A 22,016-nucleotide genomic window follows, 5' to 3' on the forward strand; every position below is an offset into this window, starting at 1 on the left:
CCACCGGAAGTAGTGCCCCGGGCGCCGTCGACGCCAGAGCCCCGCGCGCGGCCGTCCTGACGTGGCCCCCGGCGCCCCCGCTGCCCACCCGGGGGTCCCGGACACAACCTCGGGGCTGAGAGTCTGCGGACCCCCCACCCCCAGCCCCCGCCCGCGCCCACCCCGGACAGCCCTCGCGGGTGGCGGCCGCAAACTACCCACCAAGAAGGAGGCCGTCCATGTCAAAGAGCAGGTGGGTGACGGGCCGCGGCGGGGATACGGAAGCCGCCATTGTGCCGCCGTCACGGCCAGGTGGGGGCGGAGGGAGGTGCGCGCGCCCGCCGGGCGGCGCACGCGCGCTCTGGGGCTGCGCGCCAGCCCCCCCTTCCCCCCAGGCGCTCTGCGCACGCGCACCCCGAGCCTCCGCGCCTCCGCGCCTCCGCGCCCTGAGCCGCTCCCGTGCACGCGCGCTTGGGGCCGCACTCCGGGTCCCGAGCCGTACTGCGCACGCGCGCTCCTGGCGTCTCTGGAGGGTGGTGGGATGCGCGCCCTGAGCCGCGCACGCGCACGCGCGCTCCGCTCTCTGTGTTCCGCGCGCGCGGGCGCGTTTTGGACGGTCCGCTCAGCCGGCGCCGCGGGGTCGGGATGCACCACGTACAGGCCCAAGTTTGCCCGCGTGCACCCCGGCAAACGGGGCCGCGCACAGCCTAGTTCCCGGTCTGGGGGGCGGATGCAGGACTTGAGTTTGGAGAGGGCGTAAGGAAGGAGGGCGAGCCTACAGGGCCGGTGCATGGGGCTGTTCGGGGGACGGGGGGCAGGGCTGTAAAGGTGCTCAGGTTGGCATCACCGCGGGCCACCCGGTAAATGGGAGCCCAAGGGGCCCGGGTGAGCAGCCGTCCGGAGCGGCCGTCCCGGGACCCTCGCCGGGTTCCCTTTCGGTTTCGCGCGCCCGCCGCCCCGCGGGGCTCTCCGGCGCATGCGCAGGGGCGAGCGCGGCTGAGGCTCTGCATCCCCCGCGCCTGCCTGTCCCGGGCGGTCCGGGCGGTCCCGGGCTGGTGCGTTCTCCGCAGGCGACCCCGGCCGATGGGCTGACAGCACGGGGCCGGAACCGAGCTGTTCACGTGCCTTGCCGCCTCATCTGCCTGCCTTGCTCGCTTTCTTCTCCTTTTCCGCTCTTTCCGAATGCAGGCCGGAAAGAATTTTCTTTTCCTTTTCCACTCTTTCCGAATGCAGGCCGGAAAGAATTTCCTTTTCCTTTTCCACTCTTCCCGAATGCAGGCCGGAAAGAATTTTCTTTTCCTTTTCCACTCTTTCCGAATGCAGGCCGGAAAGAATTTCCTTTTCCTTTTCCTTTTCCACTCTTTCCGAATGCAACCCGGAAAGAATTTCCTTTTCCACTCTTCCCGAATGCAACCCGGAAAGAATTTTCTTTTCCTTTTCCACTCTTTCCGAATGCAACCAGGAAAGAATTTTCTTTTCCTTTTCCGCTCTTTCCGAATGCAGGCCGGAAAGAATTTTCTTTTCCTTTTCCGCTCTTTCCGAATGCAACCAGGAAAGAATTTTCTTTTCCTTTTCCACTCTTTCCAAATGCAGGCCGGAAAGAATTTTCTTTTCCTTTTCCGCTCTTTCCGAATGCAACCAGGAAAGAATTTTCTTTTCCTTTTCCGCTCTTTCCGAATGCAACCAGGAAAGAATTTTCTTTTCCTTTTCTGCTCTTTCCGAATGCAACCAGGAAAGAATTTTCTTTTCCTTTTCCGCTCTTTCCGAATGCAGGCCGGAAAGAATTTTCTTTTCCTTTTCCACTCTTTCCGAATGCAACCCGGAAAGAATTTCCTTTTCCACTCTTTCCAAATGCAACCCGGGAAGAATTTTCTTTTCCTTTTCCACTCTTTCCGAATGCAACCAGGAAAGAATTTTCTTTTCCTTTTCCACTCTTTCCAAATGCAGGCCGGAAAGAATTTTCTTTTCCTTTTCCGCTCTTTCCGAATGCAACCCGGAAAGAATTTTCTTTTCCTTTTCCACTCTTTCCGAATGCAACCTGGAAAGAATTTTCTTTTCCTTTTCCGTTCTTTCTGAACGCAACCTGGAAAGAATTTTTTCTTTTTTTGCCACTCTCAACAAACACCTTTTTGACTCTGTTTCTGTTTAGTGTTGGTTGGTGTTGCATGTGCACGTTTATGCGTAAGGATAGAACCTCTTTAAAGAAGCAGACGTTAGAAAGTTCCAGACGCTTTAAAACACGAAGGTGTATTTCTGAGAAAATGTAAAAACTACACTGGGGGCAGCTTTGATTCAGCAAGCGGAACCTGTGTGCCTCAGTTTCTTTCTGTGTGAAATGTGGGCGTTAAAGGAGACAAGGCAGGTCAAGCTCTTAGTATCAGCACATAGTACACGGTCAATGAATGAACGAATGCCTTTTTAGATCTCTCGCTATGAGAGAGTCTAAGCATGATTTCTTTCTGGGGACAGTGGACCTCAGAGAAAGCAATCCCTCAGCCGCTTAGAGATGGGACTCTGAACCCAGCGTGCCAGGCTGCTGTAACAAAGTTGCACAGACTGGGTGGCTAGAACCACAGATATGTTCCGGAACAGTTCTGGAAAAGCCAGAATTAGCAGAACAACGTGTCAGCAGCAGGATTAACGCCTCCCGAGGGGCTGTGAGGACAGGATCGTTCCAGGCCTCTCTCCTTGGCTTGGCATGGCCGCCTTGTCTCATTTCTTTATATCATCTCCTCTCTGTGGGTCTATTTCTGCATCCAAGTTTCTTCTCTTTGTGAGGACCCCAGTTATCACGAATTACCGCCTACCATAATGCCCAAGCTTTAATCCAATTACCTGGGTGAAGACTTTTATTTTTAAATAAAGTCACCTGAGCTACCTAGGTATTAAGACTCCAACTTTTTTTTTTTCTTTTTTTTATGCATACGGTATGCGCGTGCTCACTTGCTCTATGGGAATGTTTTTCTCTCCCATTGTAACATTGCAGTTTTGTTGATTCCTTAGATGAGAGGGGAGAAAAAGCCTCCAGGGCCAAGACTAAGAATTCAGAACTGCAGGGAATAACCTGGAAGCTGTATGGCGGATCTCTGCATCAGGGATGGTTGGCTCCTTAGAAGGAGCTTCAGGAGTTGTCTGGATTTCTACAGATTTGCCGCAAAAATAAGCCAACTCGTAAATGCAGGTGAAGAAGGTGACACACAACCAGGGATAGAGAAATTTGGAGTCTGTCTCCCTTGCCCTGTTCAAGCCACTGTGGCTCTGGGCATGGCTCTTGGCAGAGAATCCAGTTGGTTCACTTACAGGAACCAAAGTACCAGCTGAGAGTTTCCCCTTTACCTCCTCTGAACTGGAAAAACCTTGTTGCAAGTGCAGAAGAGGTGCACTGGGGAGTCTTGGGGACTTATGCTCTCCACAGACGTAAACACATGGTCCGAATCATTTTTTTCTTTAAGCCTTGTTTTCCACACTCTTTAGAAACATCTGCATACGACCGGAGACTCCTCTTTGTTTTATAAAAACAAAAGCAAACCAAACTGTGAGAACTGTCATGCTTTTTTTGTCATAAGCTAGACTCTAAAAAACTGAAAATGTGTTCACAGTTGAAGTGGTTTCTATGCAAGTAACTAGATGCACTTTAACTTTTGTTAATTCTCCTAACAGTCAAAGCTTCTGGAGAGGCAGGATGGATTTCCTTCCACGAATTACAAATTATTTTTGCAAAATGGTACTTTCCCCGTGGGATGATGGCTTACTTCTCCTGACAACTTTATTTTTTTAAAAGATTTTATTTATTTATTTGACAGAGAGTGTACAAGCAGGAGAGTGTCAGGCAGAGGGAGAGGGAGAAGCAGACTTCCTGCTGAGGCAGACTCTTAACCAACTGAGCCACCGAGGTACCCGTCCTGACAACTTTAAAATGCAGCAGACGATCCAGTAAACTCTAGTACGGTGGTATCAAAAACCCATTCAGGACGGATTGTGCACATTTAAAAGCAGGATCCTTTCCCACACAATGAATAAACTCAAATGTGCCGTTCTTCGTAAAATGAAAAGATAGACATGCCTTAGCTTATTTCAGCTTCTTTATCTTGTTGTGTTGGTTCTTCCGTGCATGTGTTTGCTTTCTGTGTTGTATTTGGAAGGCTGCTTACTGCCCAAGTCATCTTTGGGAGCAGACCCAGCTCTGCAGTTCAGCCTGAACAGCTCTCATTTTCTTCCCTAGCTCCGACCTGGTCCCCGGGAGTGTGAGGCTAAAGCACGGTGCCCTTCCTGTGCTTTGCCTGTGCGGACCCCTGCAGCAGCTGGTGGCCAGGGCTGGGTCTCAAAGGGATGTGTGCAGGGAAGCCCCGAGGGACGCTCGAGGTCACTGCTGGGTGAACTAGTCAGGCTTTGTGGGGAGTTTGGAGAGCCCACGGTGCTCCCTCCAACGGCAAGCATTCCTTGCACGGCTCAACATACCTTAGCTGGAGAACTTGCAGGGGAGCGGCTTCAGACGTAATGGTGGAGGAGCGGAGGGCATGCATCAAAGCACGCGTATCTTTCCGTATGTGTATGCGCATACATATATTTGTGCTTTATTATATATTATACGTGGGCTTTATACTTATAGTCTTTATGGATATGCACATAGGCATGAAGTAAAGATGGTGGCACATTGTCAACCATGTGATTAGAGGGTTGTAACATCCAGTCCCACCCCTGATCTGGGGAGAGGAGAGGTCTGGAGGTTGAGTCAGGCCTCAGTGGTCAATGATTTAATCAATCATGCAGAAATAGACCCACAGAGAGGAGATGATATAAAGATAAAGCCTCCATAAAAAAAAAAACAGAAAGGATGGGGTTCAGAGAGCTTGTAGGCTGGTGAGCACTTGGAGGTGCCTGGAGAATATTGCCCGAAAGCTTCACGCCTTTTCCCTGTACCTTGCCCTCTGCATCTGTTTCATGTGCAAGTTGCTCTGTATCCTTTGTCATATCCGGTGAACCGTAAGTAAACTGTTTGAGCTCTGTGAGCCACTCTAGCAAATTACTGGAACCCAAGAGGGAGTGGTGGGAACCTCTGATCTATAGCAGCTCGGTCAGGAGCACAGGTGACAAGCTGAACCTGCAGTTGGCATCCGATGGTGGGAGGAGCAGGGTTGTAGACTGAGTCCTTCACCTGTGGGATCTGACACATACTGAGTTGAAGTGTAGGACACTCAGCTGCTGTTGGAGCATCGCTTCGTGGTGTGGGAGAATCCACAAATAGGAATTGGTGTCAGAATCATGCTCCCAAATGCCTTACCTCCAAATACCATCCCACTGGGGATTAGGGCTTTGACCTGTGAATTTTGTCGGGAGGCCGGGGGCGGGAGCCAAACATTCCGTCCATTATAGAGTGTTTTACAATTGAGTTATTTTCAGGTTCGATAACCCACACCCTTGGTGACTCCTCTCCTGCGTGGAGTGACCAGGTTGTCCTAGCATGCCTGGGACTGTACTAGATTCAGACTGAAAGCCTTGCGTCCCCAGGAACCCCTCAGCCACAGGCTCATAGAAGACACTTGGCCACAGGTAGGTTATCACTGAGCCCCCAATGTAAGGTACAGGTAGGTTATGGGTTATGACTGAGCCGACGGTCTCAGCGAGGTAGCCTTCCCTTAGCTGCCCCCCAGTGTAAGGTACCCACAAGGTAGCTTGTGGGTTATGACTGAGCTCACAGTCTCAGCAAGGTAGCAAAGTGGCGATAGGACCCATCTGTCCTGGCCTTTAAACCAAGGGGAGGGTGTGGTTGGGGATGGATGACTGAAGTGCATGTCACTGTCAGTGATCATCCAGACATGCCTTTGGGGACTGGAAGGGCAGGTTATTCTGTAGACCTCCATACCTCAGTGTCCACGTGGGTCAGTCTTCCCTCCAACATGGGCATAAGCATGATGTGAAACACCGCACCGTGAAACAGCATACCGTTCAAGGAGACTTTACAGGTGACTTCAGGGGCCTCGGCGTGTGGGTAGAGAGGCAAAAAGTAAGTGCAGAAGTCACCCACCCACATACCTCTAGTCCAGGGTTTTCCCTCCACGCTGTGGATCGTTTGGGCAGGAAAACTGACATGGACTGAGTTATGTTTCCCAAAATTCATGTATTGGGAGCCCCAATCCACAGAACCTCAGAATGTGGTGGCATTTGGAGATGGGGTCTTTAAAGAGGTAACAAAGTGAATAATGAGGAATGGGCCCTGATCCGATCCAATGGGTGTCCTTATAAGAAGAGGAGATTAGGACACAGACCCACGCAGGGGACAACCACGTGAGGACACGGGAGAGATGGCTTCTTCATGCCCAGGAGGGAGGAGGCCTCAGGAAAAACCAGTCCTACCCATGCCTGGATCTTGGACTTCTAGTAATTTGTTATGGCAGCCATGGCAGACTAACACAATAATGCTATGTGGTGGGGGCCGTCCTGTGCACCGTGGGATGGTTAACAGCATCCCTAGTCTCTACCTGGTAGAGGCTAGTAGCACCTCCTATGATAGAAGTATGTATTTAGGTGTCTACTTATGCATCCATCTCTCCATCCATCCATCCATCCATCCATCCATCTATCCCTCCATCCATCCATCCATCCATCCCTCCATCCATCCCTCCATCCATCCCTCCATCGACGCACCCCTCCATGCTTCCGTACATACATACGCACACATACTGGAGTCATACGTTGGAATCCAGCAGCCTAATGAAGCAGGAAAGCAGGTTTGGACATTCAGAGGCTCTGGCCCGTATATGCAGTACCTTTGACCATGGCCCTTGACTTCAAGAAGTCATGACCCAGTTTGAAGAACTCTCTGACTTGGATCCAAGAGGGAGAAAATTAAGAACATACTCCCAGTGCAGCTGAAAAATTTCACCAGCTCATTTTTATAACATTTTCCTGGCAAACACATGCTCACTGCAGCTCAGACAGTGAGGCCTTCCATGTTTGTAGAACACTTCCGTGTTCTGCTCGTGAATATTCTCCGGAGAGACTGCAGGTGAGCAAGACGACTGTAACTTGCTGAGGCCACGCAGCTCCGTGGGGAACTAGAATCTGTTTCTCTAGTTTCGAGTGTGCCGTGCCTGTGTTCCATGACCTGCCTTTTCCTGTATTTTCCTTCACGTCTGGACCTACAGGTCCCATGTGGCATGCATGCATGCTGAGAGGGTGCAGCGGGGACCCGTGCTCTCTGTGGCTGGGTACAGGTGGACTTTGTCTGCTCCAGCCCTGGGCTCTTTCAAAACCTTGACCCCTCACTCCACCCTAAGGAGATGGTGTCTGCACTGTGTTCAGGCTCGGGATGGGTCTGCAAGTGAGACTTCCACTGAGGACACTGGGCATCTGAAGGGACCCTGATTTTCATTGCTAACTGCGGATTCACATTCCTTCCCTTTCTTCCCACATACAGCTGGCCAGGGAGTAGGGAACTCGGGGGTGCCTTGCTTGGGAGGCCTTGGATGTATTCCCCACTCTCCCCTCCTTTCCCCACAAGCTCAGACAGCCCTGGAAGGGATGTGTGTAACTGGCTGAACTTACCGCTCATGGCATTTTCCCTCCAGGATGTGGGTGATGCCTTGTGGAGAGGGTCATTATTCTTGATCTTCTTGCTATGAGAGTACAATCTAGAGGACCTGCCTCCAGGAGAGGAGCCAACTTCGCTCCTCACTGTGATAGACAACGCAAGTCCCCGGGGCAGCATCATGTGAGCTCTTGCTGGACACGCAGACCGTCACGCCCCACCCAGACCCACCGAATCAGCCAGGTGCCCAGGTAGCCTGGGCCACGGATCCCCAGCTGGGACATGCTGGGTACTCATTCTGTTGGGCTATGATGTCATACAAGAATCTCTGCTGCTGATTATTGTTATGTAAAAGGGTAGGCAGTGAGTTACGCCTTACCACCGTGTATTATCAGCACGGACACTGGTGGGTGATCTCCACCGTGGGTGGTCATGTGTCCCGATCAGCTTTCCCCGTATCTTGGGGGGCATAAAGGGGGTGGGGGCGGCATCCATGCCCTCGACTGTTTTGTTTGATTTCAGGTTAATGCAATGGATGTTATAGGGTTAAGTGTATTTATGGGTTATTTATTTCATTTTTATTTATTTATTTATTTTTAAAGATTTTATTTATTTGACAGAGAGAGAGATAGCGAGAGCAGGAACACAAGCATGGGGAGTGGGAGAGGGAGAAGCAGGCTTCCCGCCGAGCAGGGAGCCCGATGTGGGACTCGATCCCGGGACCCCGGGATCATGACCTGAGCCGAAGGCAGACGCTTAACGACTGAGCCACCCAGGCGCCCTATTTATTTCATTTTTAAACCAACCCTCACAAGATGGATAAAGGGCTTAAAGAAACTTCTATGATAAAAGTACGATGCAGATCCAAGTGAATGACAAGGAAAGGTAAGTTCTGGCATGAACTTCATAGCATTCTCTGATGAGGAAAATCACGTGTAGCATGATAGCATTCTAAAATTGCATGTATGGAGAGCCCTCTCTCTCCCTCCCACCGTCCCTCTCCTTTTTCATTCTTTCCCTTCTGATTTTTGGGGTCTGGCTAAATCCTCTGGCAGAGTGTCCTCCCTCCAGGACCTGTTAGGGTTAGCCCATGGTGGATATGCCTGGGGATTTCAGCATCTTCCTTCCTTCCGTGTCTTTCCCCCGACTCACAGGAGTGTTGCCCAGGGCCCGATGTGCTTAATCTCCTCCCCGGGGACAGAGTGAATGCTCAGCCTCACCTTACAGAGAGCACACCTTGCACAGGGGCTCTGGAAAGGCTTTGATCCCACGTGGCAGTGGCCCGATGCAGGGCCCCCCCACCGCCAGTCCTTGGAAATATTTATATAAGACAGGTCTGGAGAGTCCACAGGAAAGGATGATTGGGTGTTCGTGGTTAAAACTGGCCTTCCGTTGCATCACAACTGTAGTAAAAGCCACCAGCCCTCCAATGAGTAGGACATGCTCACTGCTTTATAAACCGTGTCAACAACCTCGCTGGGGAGGCAGTGTAATTATTCTTACGTATAATTGAGCTAATGGAGCTTGAGAGAGGTTAACTGCGTCGCCTCAGGCCACACACCTGAGAAGGAGCAGGGTGGAGTCCTAGCCCAAATTGGTCTTGCTTCCTCGAAAACAAGCAACAAGCAGAACTGTTTCTACATTTTTCTATATACTTCTTTTTAAGATTCTATTTATTTATTAGAGAGAGAGAGAGAGAGCACAGCAGGGGGAGCAGCAGAGGGAGAGGGAGAAAAAGGCTCCCCACCAAGCAGGGAGCCCGATGTGGGACTCAATCCCAGGACCCCAGGGATCATGACCTGAGCCGAAGGCCGACACTTAACAACTGAGCCACCCACATGCCCCTCTACGTACTTTTAAAATGTTTTATATTGTGGGTAAGTAATCAAAACTATAACCCTAATACACAACTAATGTGAAAACCAAATACATTTATGATTGTACCAAAAAAAAAAAAAAAAAAGGAAAAAATATTGTGGAAACCACCAGCAAAAAAACAAACAACAACAACAAAAGCAGGAAAAAAAAGAAAAAGGTTCAAAAACTAAACAAGAAGAAAAAGAAGAAACGTTTTTTATTTTGTTTTGTTTTTTCTCGTGCAGTTTGGGTATAAATCCATAATGGCAGTTGGGGAGAAGGAATTTTACTCTACCCTTCATAGATTCTTCCAGCTGGTGTCAGAATTAACTTGCCATGAGACAGATTAACAGGAGAAAAATCAAATTTAATTTCATCGGTACAAGAACCCCACATACATGAGAGGTTCCAAGTCAGAAAGGTAAAATGAGATACCTGTGCCATCCCGAGCTAAGGAATCGGATGGGGGCCTCCAAGGGGAGGAGGGCAGTTCACAGGGCAATAAGAATATGTTCGGTAATTAGATGTTTGCCCTGCCACATGGATGGGTTGCTCAGATAAGACTTATCTCTGGTAATAACTCTCATTCTGGGAAAGATCCCCCATTTAGGTTCTTCTAGGTAGTTAAGGGATGGGCCAAAGTTTCTCTTGAGCCCGCAGGATCATCATTGTTTTCAGCTCAAAGTGATCCATGTGTCAAAATGATCAGTTTTGGGGAAGCTTGGTTAGAACCCCTTCATCAGCATCAGCAGTGTCTGAATGTGACCGGAAGCAATCGTTGAGCATGACTTTGGGATCTGAACTCGTCTTTGTGACACCTAACACGTTGAGACGGCAGAGTAAATCTACATAATGAATTGTACGGGATGAGAATCTTTAGTACCTGGAATAGTACCTGGATTTCAAGGATCTGAAGAGCAAGGGATGTGTGTGTCTATACATACAGACATACAGACATGCACATTGATGTCGTGTATGTAGATGATCTAGGCGTGTGTGTGTGTGGAGGGGGGTGTTTTCTTTTGTTTCCATAGGTGATCTCTGTGCCCAACATGGGGCTTGAACTCACGACTCTGAGATCAGGAGTTGCATGTTCTACTGACTGAGCCGGCCAGATGCCCCTCGTTGTATGTGTTTGTAAGAAACTTGAATAAATATATAAAATTTAATTATATTTATCTTCCATATACACATATTTATGTCGTATATTCTTATAAATAATGTGTGGTCTTCAAAAACCTATGAATAGAAGTCATTACATATCATTTCAACAGACTAACATGTACACGTGCATCATATATGTAAATGGATGTGTTTGTGCCCTTAAGAACCTTCAGAGGAAAGTTTTCTCTATATAACGTGTGTGTATATGTATACATGTAATTGCACAGATCTGAGAGTTGTATAATAGTTTAAGTGAAATGGGTGGATCAAACAGGTACCATAAATGTGTTCTTCTGTGGGCACACTTCCATTGAATATGTTTGTTGGCTCCCACTATATTTAACGTGCAAGGGATAACATTGAAAAAGCATGTATTTCAAGTCGGTTCCCTAGGGCCATTTCAGCTCCTCTGGATGAACCTCAGATGCAATCACTTCCTATGAGTCCTTCCTCCATGAGTGGACCACAGTGCCATTTAAGGGAAGCTGATACACCAGGACTTCATAAAGCTTCACACCCCAGAATGCATTATATCAAAGAGCAGGGCGTGATTCGCGCACAATGCTCCTGAACAATGAGGAGTGCATGGTAATTGGAAACCATAAATGACCGAAAGCAGCTACCCAGAAACAACTCAGGAATGTCCATCTGCCTTCTTTGTTCGGCGCCTGTCTGTGTTAGGTAGGAATTGCGTGGGGGTGGGGGGCTTTCCCCACGTGGGTTTCTTTGCTGCCCAGGAACATTCATTGTGATCACCAGGGAGCATCTCAAGATGAGAGATGGTGTAGCATTTCTGGGCCTTACGAAGGTGGTGGGTGGCTTGCTGGAGAACAACCAGGTTCATCCTGGATGTACAGAGAGCCACACACAGATGGTGCTGGGTCGCTGTAGATCATACAACAGGAAGACTGCATAGTGGAGTCTGGGGCTCCACAGCCTCTCCTCCCCATGTGGCTAAGACAAGAACCCTTCTGTGAGCGCCATGTTGCTGGTCCAGTTGCCTGATTTGCATTGAGATGCTTGTTCCTTGATTCAAGGCCCTAATGAGCAAGCCTTGGTCTTCAGGTTCGGTCTTGGAGAATGAGTCTTTGCTTACTAATCCCTGAATGACTGCATTGCGCCCTAGTTCTGTGGGAGTCGAGAATTTTCCAGCAGCAGTGTCTCCACTAGGCTCTTCCTGTGTAGGGTCCAGAGTGAGAAGGCGTACCTGGTTTTGGCTTGAGGGTTCCCGTGTTATGTCTGTGATGGTCAGCCCCGTTAGAGGGCCGTCAGACAGCAGCTAGGTTCAGCACTGAACAACTTCCTTAAGTACCTACGTGAATTAATAAAACAAAGCCTCTTCTTTTCATGACCCCAAAGCAGAGCGGTTTACATAGTTCCATCAAGTGAAACATTTTCACTTCTGTAAACTAAAGTGTTCCAACAACGAGGGTCTATTTAAGTGCCAGGCATTGTGCCCTGGGCGGTTGTCCCTAATCGATATGCTTCCCTGGAACATAGTATTCTGCCTGCCCCGCAGAAAAGAGGCCTGGTGCTCAGAGAGGTTAAGTGCTTTTCTGAGGTCACACAGCAAGCCAGTACCAGGGTCAGAACTGAATTCATGTCCATCTGCCTCCAAGTCCTCCTTGTACTTTCTAAGGTAGATCATTCTGGGGGGATATTTATCGTAGTAAGGAACTAGGTTGAAGGCATCTGGAGAGGGGCAAAGAAATAAAGTGGGGAGGAGGGGAATCTTTGATGTAGGTAGCCCAGATCCCCGTGGGTTCGGTGGCCCTGGAGCAGGGGTGCAGAAGGAGACAGGAGGGGCTTGTGGAGGGGTTTCTTTGGCACTGGCATCCCGCGCACGCCCCGAGGGTGCTGCGCTCCTGTCTGCACCCCGGCCTGGTGAGGAGGATTTGGCGAGACTGCTTACAGAGGATGAGATCTGATTGTGCATCTCTGGGCACAAGGGGCTGGCACCTGATCCCGAGTGAGGAAGCTGGAGAGGCTCCAGGTGCTCATAGAGGCTCACTCTCGGCAGCAAAGATACACAACCCGACCACCTCAGTGACTAGACGGGGACCAGCCCAGGGGAAGGCTTGCAGCCATTTGAACTCCTGCTCAGTAAGACATCTTCCGAGCATGAGGAAGGTGGGGGAGCTCCAATAGAGAAGGTACCACCAGCTTGTGGATGGGCAAGAGTCACCTGCAAGGCTCTCAAGAACCCGTGAAGATGCCCTTCAGAGGGAGGGTCTGTCTCCACTGTGCCTGAAGCATCTCTCAGTAGGACTGTTGAGAGGAGACCTTTCTGCCCCTTTGGCCCCATCTTTCCTTGCACGCTCCCTGCGCTGGATCTGTAACAGCAGCTGAGGATGGGCTGGGCCATGAATGAGAAAGCCAGAGCTGCTCTCCGCATGCACCCCTCCGGGACCACCAAAACCATGCTTTTGCTGGGGGTGACTCACCCGGGCATCAAAGGGGTAGCGTTTCGGTATTGCCCTAGACATTGCATTCTGAGCTTTATGGCGTTCAGCGGCCAGAAGCATCCTGGGGCATGCTAGAGTTTGGACCAAGAGCTTATAAAACTTCTCTCCAACACAGAAGTCTTATAGAGACCCCAGGAGGCCAGACGTCACCTTGTGATGACATCTGGGTCCTGGTCATTCAGGATAAAATATTTCTTCAGGTTTCGGTGCACTAGCATCTGGGGTTACTATTAAGAATGGGAAATGCGTTAGCACCCGCTACATTATGTATTAATTATTTGAGTGCCTACCAGGACCTGGAGACACACAAAATCATTAAAAATGAGTAATGTTTTATTTATAGACGTGGAATAATGAAAACAAAGATGCAGAGCTTGGCTTTACCTTTGTTTTCTTCTCCTAAATGAGACACAATGAATGACGGGAGGGGAAATATGAAAGAGAAAAACCCTGGAAGTCTTTTTTTTTTTTTTTTTCCCTGGGGTGTGATTTCCCCCCCAGGACGTGGGAGCGGAGACTCCCTGCGCATGTCATCACTCATCACGGTGGATGGCATGCCTGCCTTCTTGCCACCCACGGAGCTCCGTGGTGACCTTGCTCACCCCTAACCCTCGGTGTTGACAAGGAGAATGAATTCCTCGGGGCCCTGTGTGCTGTGTAGGTAGGTGTAAGTCACCTAACAGACAGGCTTACAGGGCTTCTGCGCAGCATACTGAGAACGTCTCCCCAGCCATCAGCACCCTCAGCCGCGTCCCCCAGCCTTGGTGCTGGGATACAGCACGTCAGCACAGCAAACGCTCAGTGCACGTCCGGGGTTTGGTTTTGTTTTGTCTTCCCCACCTGAGCACGCCGACAGGTGAACAAAGTTTGCAGTCAGGCGTTCGAAACTGATACACGTCTTTAACGAAATGAGAGCTACCTTGTGATTGATGTGCTCTGTTCAGGAAGTGCATCTTCCCTCTGATTTAGAAGTAAACCATGTAGAGTGTGAGGAAGGACCAAGTGCACACATACAAGCAGTTAAATAACTTTTTTATGATGGATTCGCCAACCACCCCGTGATGACTGTGTGGCCGAGGATGGTTAGTGGAACCCAGCCGGGTTGTCTCATCATTATTCACACCCCCGGAGCTTTGGGCTGGGTGCCGTCCAGCATGGCTCTTTGAAAAGCTGTGTGAGGTCCTTGGAGGAAGGGTATCGTCGAGTCTCCTAGCGAGCACGCTGTCGGAAAGCCTCGCAGGAACTGGTGAGTTGGATTAATTTTTTGCCGTTGTTTTTCTGCTGCTGAGATATTGAGATAAATGATGTCCAGCAAACGGCTGGACAAACGGGGAATAGTTAGCCTAGTGTTCTTGCTTCAAACGAAATCTGAGAGTTTCTTTTTCTGACCCTTTCTGGAATCCTTAAACAGCACGCAGGGGGAGAGTTCATTAAAGAAGTGGTCGAGCCAAGTCTTAGCTACTACGGGAGATAGCATTTTCAGGGATCTTCTGGGGGAATAATGAAAGTATGTGCCTTCCTAGCTGTTGTGTAACATTTTTTTAAAAACCTGTAGAACCACCTACAAGAATTCATCTGTTTTCATTTGTTCCTTTGCCCTGAAACAGGGCAGGGAGTGAGGTCTTTTCAGGAGAAGAAAGCAATTGCGAGATACTCTTTCTTTCCGGATTAAAGTGGTAGTTTGAAAACACACGCTTGATACAAAGGAGAGCCCAGAGGCAAGAAACCCAAGAGGAAATGAGCAAATAAAGAGCTGCATTTTGTGCTGTAGCTTACTCGGAAGAGAAATTGAATTAACTTTATGTATCAAAATATTAGAACCAGTGCTTGCGAGTTAGATAGAATGAATGTAAATAAGATGTATCTGCCATCAAGCGTATGCCGGGAAACATTGGTGTTACCCTAAGCTTACGACTCATTGCTTTCTTAAAGAGTAAATCTGAGACAGAATTCATAGCAGTTCTCTTTGCTTAAGTTTTTTACAAAAATTTTTTGAAATATTTGGGGCGCCTGGGTGGCTCCGTGAGTTAAGCATCTGCTTTTAGCTCAGGTCATGATCCCAGGGTCCCGGGATCGAGTCCCACATCTGGCTCCCTGCTCAACGGGGAGTCTGCTTCTCTCTCTCCCTCTGCTGTGAAGGCTGTCTCTCCCTCTCTCTCTCTGTCAATAAATAAATAAATCTTTAAAAAAATTAAAAAATAAATTTTTTGAAATATTTATTTTTCATTTTAAGTGTACAGATACAAGATCTGTCATGAACCCCTTGAAGCAAAACACAAATGATCCCAGTTAGTCGATTTGTGGCTTAGCAAGTTGTGTTGGTTTTGCTCTAGGCTGCAGACTTCATTACTCGAGTGTTGGAGATTGTGTTGCGCTGTGTAGGCCGTCTTTGCAAAGGAGCAGGGTTAAGCAAGGAATGTTATGTGGCTCAGAAATTGACCGCTCTTTGTCCTGAAAATGTATATCGCTTACAGGAGGTAAGCATCCGGGAGAGCGTGACCTTTGTACTGCATGCCATACATAATCTAGCAATCATGAGCCAGCCAAATGTATGATTTTTTTTTTTTTTTTGCAGAGAGAGACGCTAAGGAATGTGTACAATCCTTTCTAGATAAACCCTCCATGCTATCGTCCAAGTGAATGATCCTAGTTAATTATGTCAAGTGCTTGCTTGCTTCTTATCTGGGTATCAACATTTTTCTTTTAAGATTTATTTATTGATTTGACAGAGAGGGACGGAGGGAGGGGCAAAGGGAGAGAGTCTCCAGCAGACTCCCCACTGAGCGCAGAGCCTGACACGGGGCTCCATCCCATGACTTGAGCCGAAATCAAGAGTCGGACGTTTAACCCGCTGTGCCGCCCAGGCGCCCCTGGACATTTCTCAAGTATGCATGGATTCCATCCTCTGAGCTAAGCCTTGAGGATTGAAGTGGAGGGGTGATAAAAAGAATTGTCTTTGGAGATGATGTCACTTTTTTAAAAATGGTGAAACGCTTACTGAGAGATTATTCCATTTTATGGTCGTTTACGACAGGCACTCTGTCTCAACAAACACGTGATAGTACCTGACAGATTATCCCTATGAATTGGTGTCCACAGTGACATTAATATTTACCAACTGAGAAATTGCCCCATATTCATTTATAATGAGATTATAATCTAACAACTGATGATATCAGGATCCAGAAATGTAAAAGCTTTCAGTGCATGGGGAAAGAACAAAAACAAAAAAGATACGAGGCTTTCCTTCTGTTTGCATTTAAAAGTGAGCAGTAAATGTCAGGCGTCCCTTAAAGGGCTGATTAAAGTAAACATTAAAAGTTTGTGGGTAAAAATCCGAAGACGTGTTCTCCAGACCACTCTCCATATCTATTGTTTTGTTTGTATCTTGTCCTCTCATTAAAATTCCTACCTTGTTTGGAAATTAACCCTGTAAAACTTGGTCGCTGAGTCAACAAGCACTTACCTCGCACCCTTGGGATTCAGGTAATGAAAGATTTTGCGATGATGAAACAGAAGTCCAGTCTTACCTCCGGAGTTGTCCAAGTGGGAACACAAACACTCCATGTAAATACTGCAGCTGCCAATGTCAATAATAATTAAGTGCTTATTATGAGGAGGAAGTACAGTGCAGAGACTCACACCAGGCAAATTCACTGTAGCGCCTTTGACTTTCCACTCTGATAGAAAGCACGGAGGTGCAACGGGGCGGTGGCGGGGGGGGGGGGGGGGGTTCCTCTGGGGGGTCTAGGACCGGGGGAGGTCTCGTCCAGAGACAGACGCAGGACTGGGATGGCCCCGGTTACAAGTGATTTGTCTGCTCCGAGGTTTCTCAGCCTTTGTAGGATGTTTAGACCCTACCCAGTACATGCCCCATCACAGTGCCCCCCCCAGTGCAAAATTGTCTCCAGACATTCCAAGTGTTTCCTGGGCAGGAAAAGCCGCCCCCGGTGTAGAGTTGCTGAGTTGGAGGTGTGGAGATCAGCCTCGTCACCTCTTCTCAGCTGTTTGCCAGGGTTCCAGGAGGCTTGTTGGTGCTGCCAGAGGTTGTCCCGGCTGGTCTGACCTGGATCACTATCGGGCATGGGTTTCCTGTGTCCCTGATTGCCCCTTCTGTCACGAGGGAAGTGTGGGCTTACACAAGTTCAGGTGACTTGGCCAGAATCCTTTTCAGCATGGACGGGCCTCCCCAGTGCCTGGTGTCTTGACTCCTTTCCTTTTTTTTTAAGATTTTATTTATTTATTTGACAGAGAAAGAGAGAGAGGGTAACTGGTGGGGAGGGGCAGAGGGAGAAGCAGACTCCCCACTGAGCGGGGACCCTGATGCGGGACTCGATCCCAGGACCCTGGGATCGTGTCCTGAGCCAAAGTCAGATGCTTAACCAACTGAGCCACCCAGGCGCCCCAAGACTCGTTTCCAAGTCCTCCCTTCTGCGTTACAGATCTACAGCCCTTTGTCCATAACCAACAAGAACAAAGAAAATAAAAGGCTTGGAAACCATGTTTTTTGGGTAGCTTATTTTTGGCAGTTCTACATCAGTGAACGTAAAACTGACGTAGAGTTGAAGTGTTTATTCATCCCACGGAATGCAAATACTCCTTCTGTTTTGCTGCAGAACTATTCCTATGAGTGACTGCAGGCTGCAGCCCAGAAGTTTGTTCCGGGCTGTGTTACATACAGAGTGCATGACTGATCGTCATTGTGTTCTTCCATACGTGTGTCTGTCTGTTACATACCGAGACAGTCACTTGGAAATATGTACGTGTATCAAATCATTATGTGGTGCACCTCAAACTTAATGTGTCACAAGTCAATTATATCTCAGTAAAACTGGAATATATATTTGACATTCAGCAAAACTGGAATATAGAGGTATGTATGTGCCCAAGTTTTACTGAGTTATAATTGACGTACAATGTCTTGTGAGTTTAGAAGATAGGGCCTGATGATTTGATACATATTGTGGTGATTTGATACATATCATGATGATTTGATACATATCGTGATGATTTGATACATATCGTGGTCATTTGATACATATCGTGGTGATTTGATACATATTGTGGTGATTTGATACATATCGTGGTGATTTGATACATATCGTGATGATTTGATACATATTGCAAAGTGATCACCACAGTAAGTTTCTTTAACATCTACGACGTCAGGAAGGTATAAATATTTGTTTCTTGGAATGTCAAGAGGTATAATACAATGAATGCAGTTCTGTAGAAAACAGCAGTGCCCATTAAGAGTGTCCAAAAACAGTCCTGGGGGCAGCTCAGCTTTGCAGCAGTCTCTGCATACTTTTAATAAATTTATTTTGATTAAAAAAAAAAACAAAACATGTTCTATAGATGCATTAGGGTCAAGATCTTTTCTGCCCCACCATATGGTCACACACCACATGTGTGGCTCATCCAGGGGGGTGTCGGAAGCCATCTGCTTCCTGGGCATTCTGGGCCATATCAAATAATTCACATATCACGAGGCCGACTCACGATAGTCAGCACCATGAAGTGGATTCCACGAGCTTCTGGTTGCAAATTAGTCCAAGTGACAGGTTCATTCATCGAGGAGGTTACGGTGGCAGGTGTCTAGAGCTGGGTGCATAACTCAGGAGGTCTTAGGTTGGGAGTGACAAACTCAAGGCCGCCTCTCTCATAAAGTTCAGCTTTGGTATCTCTTTTTAACGTTTTTTTTTTAATTGCGGTGAAATTCACATAGCATACCGATAACCATTGTAAAGAATAGAGTTCAGAGGCATTTAGTTCATTCTATTCCTAGAACTTTCTAAATCATTCCGCCAACCCCCCATCCCCCTTGCCGTCAGGCCTTGGTGACCAGAAACGTCTGTATCTTTGCTTATCAAGGACATTTCCTGTAAATGGAGCCATACACCCTGTGGCCTTTTGTGACTGCCTTCTTCCCCTCCGCGTCATATTTTCGAGGTTCCTCCGTATTGTAACAGCTCAGAACTTCATTCCACTTTATGGCAGAATTCTGTTTTACGGAGAGAAAGGGATTTTCTAGTTGCATGTGCGGGAAGGTCACAGAATCAGAGGAAAAGCTACGGGATCTCGGGCTGGTCTTTGTAGGGCTGATTGGCATGAGCCGTAGCTGCCGTTGCCAAGAGCTGATGGAGGCCGACCTCTGTATGTGAAAACAGTAGGTTTTGCATCCTGGTTAAATTCTCTGGTGTTGTTATCCGTATTTTGTGTACTTTTGGAAGTGGATACTGTAGTAGTTGTTTTCTGTTGCACATAGCAAGTTACCGCAGATGTCCTGGCTCAGAATACCGCCCACCGATTATCTCGCGGTATCAGGTGTAGGTTAGGGGTGTCGACATGGCTTACCTGGGTCCTCTGCTCAGGGTCTTACAAGGCTGCATCAAAGTGTTGGCCAGGGTTGCATTGTCATCTGGAGCTTGGGATTCCCTTCCAAGAAGCTCATTCAAGGTGTTGGCAAATCTAGTTTCCTGTGACTGTAGGACTGAGGCCCTTGGTGCCCAGGGACTGTCCCTACCTGCAAGCATTTCACACCATGACTCTTTCATCAAGGCCTGCAGGACAATGTCTCTCCTGTTTGGAATCTGTTTTCAGGGACTCACCTGATTAGGCCAGGCACCAGCCTGGTCCTGGGTTAGCCCTGGAGCTTACGTGCCCCCCACGGGGCCACGTAGCGGGACGGGCTCTCTCACTGATTGGGAGTTGTCATGTGAGCACCCCTGGTGTTACCCCTCCATCTGTCCTTGCCCTGGATGTCCACTGGAACACAGGCTCATGTCCCTCGGCCAGGGAGGAGGAAGGGGGTCTCCCATCCCCACGAGCTGTAGCCTAGAGCCCTGCCTCCCCTCACACTCCACTCACACGAGAGGTTTGGCCCTTGTGCACATCTCAATTTAAGAAGACGTAAATTCATGTGATCAGAATTGATAGCAGAAGGCAGGATGGTATGGTTTTTCTTTTCAGGAAGCTTCAGCTTCAATGTATCTTTAATGCTTTTTTACTGGGGTGAAATTCACATAAGGTACATTAACCGTCGTAAAGAGTGGAACTCGGGGGCATTGCGTGCATTCAGGCACTGCCTGTCTAGTTCCAGGACTTTGTAAATCATTCCCCAAAACCCCCATGTCCCCCTCCCCTCGGCCCTTGGTGACCACAAATGTTGTTTCCGTCTCTGCGCGTTGGGTGATTGTGGACATTCGGCGGAAACGGAATCCCTTGCTATATGGCCTTTGGTGACTGGCTCCTCTCACCGAGCATGGTTCAAGGTTCATCTGTGCTGTAGTGCGTATCCATGTTTCATTGCCTTCTATGGCTGAACCATATTCTGTTTTATGGCTGGATTGTATTTTGTCTGTCCGTTGATCTGTGGACGGACAGTGGGGTGGTTTCCAGGTTTTGGCTCTTTGGAATAGTGTTGCTCACACATGGGTGTACACTTGTTCATTTCTGACCCTGCTCTCAGTCCCCGTGCGTGTCCACTCAGAAGCAGAATCGCCGGGTCATGTGGTGGGTCTGTGTAACTCTTTGAGCTACCCCCATGCCGGTTTCCACTGCAGTTTTTTCAAAGCTGTGCTGTGTTGAGGTCCTCGTCTTAGAGAGTTTCATCTGCTTGGGCTGAGCAGTGCCGAGAGGCAGAATTACAATGTCTCCTATCCGAACTTGTGTTGAGGAAACATGCGTCCAGCTGGGAAAGAGCAATTGGCAAGCACTCGGCATATATTACGAGCACTGCTAAGACTTGTTTCTGTCTGCCCTGCAGCTTATTAGGAAGGTCAGCTGCCAAGGTGTGATGGATGGGACGGGGAGTCCCAGAAACTGGCCACCGATGGGCAGGGTCTCATGCTTCCAAGCTCAAGAAGGGACAGAGTGGCCTCACAGCCGGGGGGTCCAGGTGGGCCATCCAGACCCATGCTGGTGCCGCCACACTTGGGCATCACCTTTGCGTAACTCCCTTCCCAGACTCGAAAATCCAGAGGGGCCATTCCGGATCCCGTGGCGGGCTGGCCTTTCGGGACGGTGCAGGGGTGCGGGGACGGGGAGTTGGTAAGTTGAATCTACTCCTGAGCTTGCACTGGGTCATGGAACCAAGAGCCACAGGGTCAGCTGGGACCCATTGCCCACCGGCCACTTCTCCAAGCTGGGTCACCTGCCTTTCGTTTGGCACCTGGCTTCTTTGCTTCTCTGTCCTGCCCTCCCCCTGCCGTGTGTCACCCCCGCCTCAGTCTGGGGACAGAACTGGAGGGTCTGAAGAGGACAGAGCATCGTGGCTTATGAATATTTAAGCTCCCCTTTGATGAGGGGCCGTTAGGTTTGGGTTTACTGTACTCATTTACATCTCACTTCTGACGCCCGTTCCCTCACCCTCAATAAAACTGCATCCAGCTGACAAATTAGGAGATTAGGGATTTTATTAGACATAATAGCATAGAAGTGGCTGAGTGACTAATTACAAATTATCCTCAGCAAATAGTGCTCCTGGCCACTGCCCGGCCATTAATTAGGCCATGAAACATATCATGGTACAGTGGGATACGCGGAATATACCTAATTTGTATTATGTTGTGTATTAAATTATGTATCTGATTGGATCCATTGCAGGGATCAATACTGGTGACTCCTGGGGGCGTTCTGTAAAGAAGTGCAGAAATTCCGTAAATTCCCAGCTGCCTTTGAGCATACCTGCCAAGAAACATTTTCTACCGGAAACTGTAGTCCTCTGATTTTTTGCTTAAGTCGTACGTTTTACACTTGCATCTTTTACAACAAATGAACCTTGTTTATGAAATTATACTTGGTTAGTATAATTATTTCGACTTGGTTCAAGTAGTGACCTAAGGTGGGGAGGTGAACGTTATTTTGATCTGTGATAATTAAATGTTAAGGATATTTGGAATCACTTTGCATGGCCTTTTTATATTTTTCTACAAACAGGTTATTCTGTTAATCTCCTTGCAGTGCTGCCAACTATTAGTTACTATATTCATAGAATTAGGATTTCCTTATTTTATTTTTTT

General features: G+C 48.5%; 2 protein-coding genes across 10 annotated transcripts in view; one reads left to right on the top strand and one right to left on the bottom strand.

Moving 5' to 3' along the window:
* PUDP (pseudouridine 5'-phosphatase) overlaps window positions 1-326 on the bottom strand; it is a 267,324-nt gene extending 266,998 nt beyond the window's left edge. For all 3 annotated transcript variants that reach the window (XR_004297753.1, XM_032391180.1, XM_032391179.1), the window contains exon 1: window positions 202-326. Coding sequence is in view for 2 of the 3 variants with exons in the window: in XM_032391180.1 (XP_032247071.1) it covers window positions 202-271 (70 nt within the window). In the remaining variant the exon portion in view is untranslated. The remainder of the gene's footprint in view (window positions 1-201) is intronic.
* Window positions 1-22,016, top strand: part of STS (steroid sulfatase) — a 548,358-nt gene that overhangs the window by 3,326 nt on the left and 523,016 nt on the right. For 3 of the 7 annotated variants that reach the window (XR_004297752.1, XM_032391165.1, XM_032391160.1), the window contains exon 1: window positions 157-232. The exons of 1 other annotated variant lie outside the window; for it this stretch is intronic. Coding sequence is in view for 2 of the 6 variants with exons in the window: in XM_032391165.1 (XP_032247056.1) it covers window positions 219-232 (14 nt within the window). In the remaining 4 variants the exon portion in view is untranslated. Of the gene's footprint in view, window positions 1-156; window positions 233-14,167; window positions 14,240-22,016 lie in introns of those variants that run through there. 3 more of the 7 variants (XM_032391162.1, XM_032391163.1, XM_032391164.1) reach the window with 3 other exon arrangements.

The sequence above is a fragment of the Phoca vitulina genome, unplaced genomic scaffold (assembly GCF_004348235.1).
Source record: "Phoca vitulina isolate PV1807 unplaced genomic scaffold, GSC_HSeal_1.0 scaffold60, whole genome shotgun sequence".
NCBI classification, from domain to species: Eukaryota; Metazoa; Chordata; class Mammalia; order Carnivora; family Phocidae; genus Phoca; species Phoca vitulina.